Here is a 7,548-nt window from a genome sequence, read left to right on the forward strand (position 1 = left end):
ACCCCCAGCATTTCTCATTGTCTCTGTTTCAGGACTGGGGAACTTGAGGCTCTGTGTGTTCACTGAGAACACCTAGAACAGCATTTAAAAATCACCTAAAGTGGGAACCTGGGGAAACAAGGGTTTGGCTGACTCTTTTCTTTCCCCTTGAATATTCTCTCTCTTCACCTGACTAACAATAGAGGTTTTTCTTTCAAGTGTTGTTTGTGGATGTTTTAGGTTTATCATAAGGCACTTGGAGTGTGTGTGTGTGGAAAGGAGAGTAGAAATAAAAAGGTAACCAAGTTAGAACATCAGAGAAAGCCTGAGATAAACTTCCTAAGGCAAAATCACCCTAAAATCACCCTACGTTACCCTAAAAAGTAGGTAGTATGAAAACAACAACCTCTGTGTTATTAAAAAAAAAAACAGCTTGGTGAGGACAGATGGTTAATATTTCTTAAGAAAAACTAGAAGTGGAATTGGGATTTGAAATGTGCTATTTAAAAGCAGACTCAGACACTAATGTGTTAAGATTTCTCCTAGTGATTAACTGGAGAGTTGGTAAGGTGAATGGGTAATCAATCAGAAATAAGAATCCAAATGGGTCACCCCACACTGGGAGTTTTTCTTTGGAAACATACCGAGGAAGGGGCTCATTTGCTTAGAGGCTCCTCCCCTTCCAGGCTGTGAGCAGGGGCTCCCTCCCGTGCTGTGAATGGCAGCTCTCCTGTGATGTGATTGAATTTTGCTCCCTTTTTTATTCCAACTATGCATGATTCAATATTTCAGGAGCTCCACCAGCCCCCGTTCTCAATCCAGAGGAATCTGAGATGTGTATTTCCAGCCCTATGAAACTGATGTCTTCAAGGCACACACACATACAGTACGCACACGCACACACAGTCCGCCAGATGGTATGCTATTTTTTTCCAGATGTGTGACTCAGCGGGGTCTGTGGCCTCTGCACAAGACCCAGCTCTGAACAATGCCCTAGGATGGGTGCGGCCTATGCTCCTCCTTTGCTGTCTCTCAAGATAGCCCTGCCCAGGAGCCCTAATCGAGCCATCACCTCGCGAACCTCAGCACCACTCCCTAAGCCTGTGCGTGTGCCGGAGGTGGGCAGTGCAGCGCCACGTCCCGCAGGGTTCTGAGCCTACCTAGTTTTTGCATGCATGCACGGAGCCTTTCTTCAAGATTGGACACTCTGCTCTGAAGTTCATCGTAGTCATAGGCGCCAATTTCCTCTTGCAGCTCGTTAAGGACTGACGTCAGATTCTGGGCCTCCTCTTTAAACTGCAATACCAATTTGGCATCGGCCTTGTACTCTTCCAACACAGGTATCAAAGGCCTAAGTTCATCCATTTTCGCTTTTATCGCCTGTAAGGTTAAAATAAGCTAGTTCAGTGCGATGCATGCAAGAACTCTCGCCCCCTGCCTTGGCCTGGCTTCTCTCTAGGTGAGGGAACGTGTGTCTATTCCCGCTTTATTTACAGGCTTATTTATTCTGGTCCAAATGAGTTAGAAGAGCATATTAAACAGTCCTCAGAACACCAACATATTTGGGAAAGGTCTTTATTGTCAGTTTAGAGTGCAACATCTTAAGGTTACATGCTTTGAGTCACATACACGAAGTTTTTGTTTCTTTCTTTCTTTTTCAAAAAATGCATTGACAAGGGTTCAAACTATTCATGAAATGCAGCTACAGTCGCATGCAAAGGAGGATCCTGGTTGTATTCAAGGTTCCTTAGTGAAATGGTGCTAAGTATTGGAAAATAATAGTAAAAATGCATGGTGCAAAAAGCTCTCTGGCTCTCTTTCATGGTTACATGGGAGTGGACTGCTTCTTCAGTCACTGCAGCATTGAAAAAACTCTTTTAAGTTAGCCCTGCAAGTAAGAAAACGAAATACCGTTGAAGAACTAGCTCACTAGCCTGCCTGAAACAGACAGCCATCAGGAAACACATATTTACATGGTCGTTTAGAAAAAGCCCGCTGTAATGCTCGAGTTAGTCAAAACCAACTGCTTGAAGAGTTATTGAGATCCCCTCATCACAATGTCTGCCGGAATTTCTTTTAATGCAGTTTAGCACAGTCAAGGCAAGCGCTTGCTTTTCTTCCCCCAAAGCCACAGCACCCCAAAATTGGAAACTTGCAGAGATGCCTGTGTCAACCACGTTTGCCAAGACGGGCTACCTCCCAGTTGCTGACGACACCCCCATCGTTAGAGGAGTCTGCCGGAAGCAGAGAAGGGAGTGCTGGCTCAGAGATGGAAATGCTTTCTGGTCAGACAGGTCAACATCTCTCTTTCCAGAGTAATTCATGATGACCAGCCAGATGCAAGGACAAAATGTCCACCTGCCTCTGCTGAGCGCAATCAGCTCGTTTCACCTCAACAGGATTGGGCCTGCTATTATTGTATTTATCATATAGATTTATAACTTCATTAGCTTGCCATTTCATCTATTTCATGTATCGTTTTAAAAAGAGAATTAGTTCTTGCCTCATGCAGGGAGCACATCAAAGAAAAACATTAGCATAAAAAGGACGGGAAGACAGAGACAGAGCACATCAGCAGTTTCCAGTCGGGCAAGGGTGTGTCACTGGACCTGTTCATTTACATCTGGGCTGGATCTCTAATTAAAATGCATGTATACCTTAATTAAGGTGGCATATAATGTTTCAGTCGAATTATACTGAGATGGAGTCAACTGTGGGCATAGCTCTACCTGGCTGCACATATGCATCTATGATTTTAGGTCAAACAAACAGCAGTTTTAACGTCCAGAGTTACCCGGAGAAGCAGAATGCTTCCCACGAGACGGAAAGGAGGCTGGCGTCTCTCTTCTTTCCCTGCACGTCTATGGCATGCCTTGTCATGGCTAGATTAGGTCAGATGTGAAAAACTGCCCTGAGAGATTCCTGCTCCGGAATGGCTCTCATCAATTCAGCTAATCCTTGGCTAATGTGATTTACCTGCAGCAGCTACAGAATGACAAGGGCCAGTAACGATGTCCCCTTCCCAGCTAATATTCGACTTGGCTTGGGCAACACAGGACTCAGACCCCGGGCTTCCAAACCACACTGACGGGGGCTTGGGGGCGAGTGTGTGATGCTGCTGCTGCCACTCAGGCCACCCCTGCCAAGATGGCTTCTGCCACACCAGGGCCAGTGGTGGCCTCCCTACTGCCAAGGGCAACAGTCCTTTCAAGGCACAGAGCAACCTTTGCTGTGCTTCTCCCTGCCCCAAATGACCATTTCTGTAGGGAAAGGCAAAGCATGAAGGGAAAGCACACCCAGCCTCAGAGGAGGAGAAGGAGAAGAGGGAGGAGGAGGAGGAGGATGAAGAGAGGGAGGAGGAGGGGGAGGAGGAGGGGGAAGAGGAGAAAGGGGGAAGGAAAGGAGGAGACAGGAAGGAAGGAGGAGGAGGAAAAGGGAGGAGGAAGGAGAGGGGGAGGGGGATGAGGAGGAGAAAGGGGAGGAAGAAAAGGAGAGGGGGAAGGGGGAGGAATGAGGAGGAGGGGGAGGAGGGCAGAGGAGAGGGAGGAGAAGGAGGAGAAGGGAGAGGAGGAGGAAGGGAAGGGAGAGGAGGAGGAAGGGAAGGGAGAGGAAGAGAAAGGAGGAGGGGAGGGGGATGAGGAGGAGAAAAGGGAGGAAGAGAAGGAGAGAGAGGAGGGGGAGGTAAAGGGGCAAGGGGGAAGAGGAGAGGGGAGGAGGAGAAGGAAGAGAAGGAGGAAGAGGGGGAGGAGAAGGAAGGGGAAGAAGAGGAGGAGGAGAGGGAGGAGGAGGAAGGGGGAAGAGAAAGGGAGAAAAGAAGGGAGAGGGGGAGAAGGAGAAGGAGGACGAGAAGAGAAGGGAAGAGGAAGGAGGGGAAGGAAGAGGGGGAGGAAGAGGAGGGGAAGAGGAGGGAGAGGAAGGAGGAGGAGGAGGAGGAAGAGGAGGGGAAGAGGAGGGAGGGGAAGGAGGAGGAGGAGAGGAGGGAGGAGAGAGGGGAAGGAGGAAGAAGAGGGGGAAGGAGGAAGAAGAGGAGGAGGAGGAAGAGGAGGAGAGGAGGGAGGGAAAAGAGGAGGAGGGAGAGGAGAGAGGGGAAGCAAGAGGAGGAGGAAGAGGGGGGAGAGGAGGGAGGGGAAGGAGGAAGAAGAGGAGGAGGAGTGAGGGGGAGGAGGAGTGAGGGGGAGGAGGAGGAAGAGGAGGAGAAGAGGGAGGGAAAGGAAGAGGAGGAAGAGAGGAGGGAGGGGAAGAAGGAGGAGGAGGAAGAAGAGGGGGGAGAGGAGGGAGGGGAAGGAGGAAGAAGAGGAGGAGGAGTGAGGGGGAGGAGGAGTGAGGGGGAGGAGGAGTGAGGGGGAGGAGGAGTGAGGGGGAGGAGGAGTGAGGGGGAGGAGGAGTGAGGGGAAGGAGGAGGAGGAAGAGAGGAGGGAGGGGAAGACGAAGAGGAGGAAGAAGGGGGGAGGAGAGGAGGGAGGGGAAGGAGGAAGAAGAGGGGAGGAGGAGAAGGGGACAGAGACGGGGAGGAACATACATACCTTAAACTGCCTGGCCAGGTGTTGCTTATGACTCTCCTCCACCTGTTTGAACTTGGACTCCAGTCCTTTCATTTGGTTCTCCATCTTCTCCACGTACTGCAAGTCTCTCTGGGTCCGCCTGTCCAAGACCTCTATGGATTGAGACATGTTCTGCACCTGTCAAAAGGGCAACAAGTTCAGCGAAAGAGCCGCCATCGGTGCCAGGCAATCTTCTCTGCCTGCTCGTGCCCACACTGCCCTTTCCCACGCAGCCAGCACACTGGGAACCAGAAGTGGCCCATGCATTATTTACAAGGTAATCGCCAGCATCGGACTGATAGCTCCCCAAACACAGCAAATAGGTTGGGTAAACATTTCCTCGGCCAACGTGTTCTTATCATCAGGGATGCAAATCAGGGGTGTGGGAGACTCAAGTTCCTTTATTGGTTGTAGCTCCAGGCACAGACTGGGTGATTTCTCTTGATCTTTCTCTCTCTTTTTTTTTTTTTTTTTCAGTGGTGGTGGGTGGGGATTGTTCCTAGTCTTCATGTTGCAGGACAAAATCAATAAGGCAAGCATAAATACCAGCAGAGAGAAATGGCACTCTGAGGCTGCCCCGCCCCCAGGTATAAATTCTTCCTCCTAAATCTCATTGAGTGCCTTGCTGATAAGGTTGATTACTTAAGTGCGGAGTGAAGGAACAAGGGAGCTGCTCTCCCTGACTCTGCATCAAGCTTTTTTCCCTATCTCCTGTGCCATCCATCACACCCCACAGTATCATAGGTAGATGACTGCTCTGCAAACATGTACATTCTGAGCATAGAGTCAGGAATCAATCACCCAGCAAATGAAGAATCGCTGTTTTACATCTTTACGGGCAGATCTGAATTGAGTCTAGCCTCAAGATGGAACTTTAATATTCAACAGGATTCCAGGGAGCTTAAAAGAAAAACAGTTTTAGTGCAGCCACCTGCCAGTGCATTTTATTTGCAGGAAACTGGCGTGTGCTTCCGTGCAAATGCATCTGGGGCTGCAGGGAGGCGGGAGGAAGCTCAGGATTGCCGCAGTGGCGTTTGGGTCATTTTCTCAGAATCTAATCCAATTACTAGGGAGGAAGTTACCTCCATGACAGCAAATCTTCACTTCTGACTTTTGTGCTGAATTTGAAAATACTCTCCTTTCTAGGAACAAATCCATTTGGGGATGAGGCTTAGCTTTGCCTGGTCAGTGTGAAAAGAGAAGAGTGTGGTTTCCACTTCTTACTACACATCCTCCACCCCGCCAAACAAAGTAAAGTAAAATACGAGAGAGCGAGCCTAGCCTCCTCAGTAGGAGGAAAACCACTATGGCCAATCTCAGCACCCCAAAATGCAAGGAATTTCATATCGTGTTATTAGAAAGTAACATACACAAACTCATCTTGAAATTTTAAGTTTGTAAAGCACACGATGGGGTGGCTTTAGCTCCCCGTCACCCCTTCTCTTCCCTGGGAAATGCAAGCATACTTCTTACACCGCCCTGCCTGATTCCCTTGCTTGTCTTCCTCTGTCACTTTGAAGACTAACTATAGCACCTTTTCCAAGAAAAGATGTGAAGTTTGGTTTTATTCATCCTTCAAGGCCCAGCCCAAATGCCACCTCCTCCAGGGAGGCTTCCCTGATGAACTGAGTTAAAACTGGCTGCAAACTATTCGGAAACAACAACGTCACTTTGTTGGCGCAATGTCTGCCTAGGAGTGAGCCACACAGCTGTCCCCCCACAGCCTTCTGGACAGGATGCTCATGGAGGGAGTGACACTGGGTCTCATCCACACCTGTAACCCCTGAACAAAGTCCAGTAAATCTAGTGCACAGGGGTGGCCCCTGCAGCCACACGGCCGGAGGAAGCAACAATACAAATGGCAGCGCCAGTCCAGACCCCTCTCTCCATTCCCTTCCTGGCAAAATCCCCAGGAGCGAAGGCCCACAAGTGCCGAGGAGAAGCTGCTGAGCTGCTGCTGGCCTCAGTCAGGAGACCACACACAGTGCCGCAGGTTTTTTGCTCCCCAGAGAACCAACGCTTTTAAAAGATTGCAAAGATTAGACTTGAGATTTAAAAAAACAAATTTTAAAGATACTAAGCTATTCAGCTACCTTAAAACCAAACAATTCCTCTCCTACAGTTCTCCCAACCCTGAAGGCACTTTGCTTTCTGGCCATGGACAAGGCACAGGCAAGGTTCGCCTCCAGCGGACAGTCAGTCCAGGACTGCAATCACGGACCCATCTCCCCACCCTCAGGGAGGGCGTTCCTCTAAGCACAGCCCTTCCTTCATTTTCTTGCCTGCAGGATGTGCCTCTGGCAGGCTCAGGGTCACAGAGCTACAGGATACAGTCTATCCCACACTTCACCCAACGCGGCAGCAGGCATTAAGAAGCGGGAGGGGAGGCCGGGCGCGGTGGCTCACACCTGTAATCCCAGCACTTTGGGAGGCCGAGACGGGCGGATCACGAGGTCAGGAGATCGAGACCATCCTGGCTAACACGGTGAAACCCCGTCTCTACTAAAAATACAAAAAACTAGCCGGGCGAGGTGGCGGGCGCCTGTAGTCCCAGCTACACAGGAGGCTGAGGCAGGAGAATGGCGTGAACCCGGGAGGTGGAGCTTGCAGTGAGCCAAGATTGCGCCACTGCACTCCAGCCTGGGCGACAGAGCGAGACTCCGTCTCAAAAAAAAAAAGAAGCGGCAGGGGGGCCAGCAACACACACAGACACACCTGGCCTCAAGATAACCAACGGCTAATAATTACCCATCCTTTCCCGTGTTCCAGGCACTGCACTGAGTCTGCTGTGTCATTGATCTCATTTGATCTTTACAAAAACCCCGGGAGATGAATACTATTTTGAGTCCCATTTTACACATAGGGAGACCAAGGCTCAGAGAAGTTAAGCAACTTGCTTACTGTCGCACAGCCAGGAGGCCTGCCAGTTCAAGCTGGACTGGCTCCAAAGCCTACACTCTCAAACCCAGAGCCAAGTGCATCTTCAAAGAGAACGGAGCCCGTGCCCCACGCCTGCCACTATCCGTGT

The 7,548-nt window shown here is 50.0% G+C and overlaps 1 protein-coding gene across 3 annotated transcripts in view; it reads right to left on the reverse strand.

Moving 5' to 3' along the window:
• OLFM1 (olfactomedin 1) overlaps positions 1 to 7,548 on the reverse strand; it is a 49,494-nt gene that overhangs the window by 23,561 nt on the left and 18,385 nt on the right. For 2 of the 3 annotated variants that reach the window (XM_045374226.2, XM_015436232.3), the window contains exons 3-4: positions 4,503 to 4,658; positions 1,140 to 1,359 (exon numbers count right to left, since the gene is read on the reverse strand). In XM_045374226.2, coding sequence (XP_045230161.1) covers positions 1,140 to 1,359; positions 4,503 to 4,658 — 376 coding nt within the window. Of the gene's footprint in view, positions 1 to 1,139; positions 1,360 to 1,540; positions 1,868 to 4,502; positions 4,659 to 7,548 lie in introns of those variants that run through there. The other variant, XM_045374227.3, reaches the window with a different exon arrangement.

Source organism: Macaca fascicularis, chromosome 15 (genome assembly GCF_037993035.2).
Source record: "Macaca fascicularis isolate 582-1 chromosome 15, T2T-MFA8v1.1".
Classification (NCBI taxonomy): domain Eukaryota; kingdom Metazoa; phylum Chordata; class Mammalia; order Primates; family Cercopithecidae; genus Macaca; species Macaca fascicularis.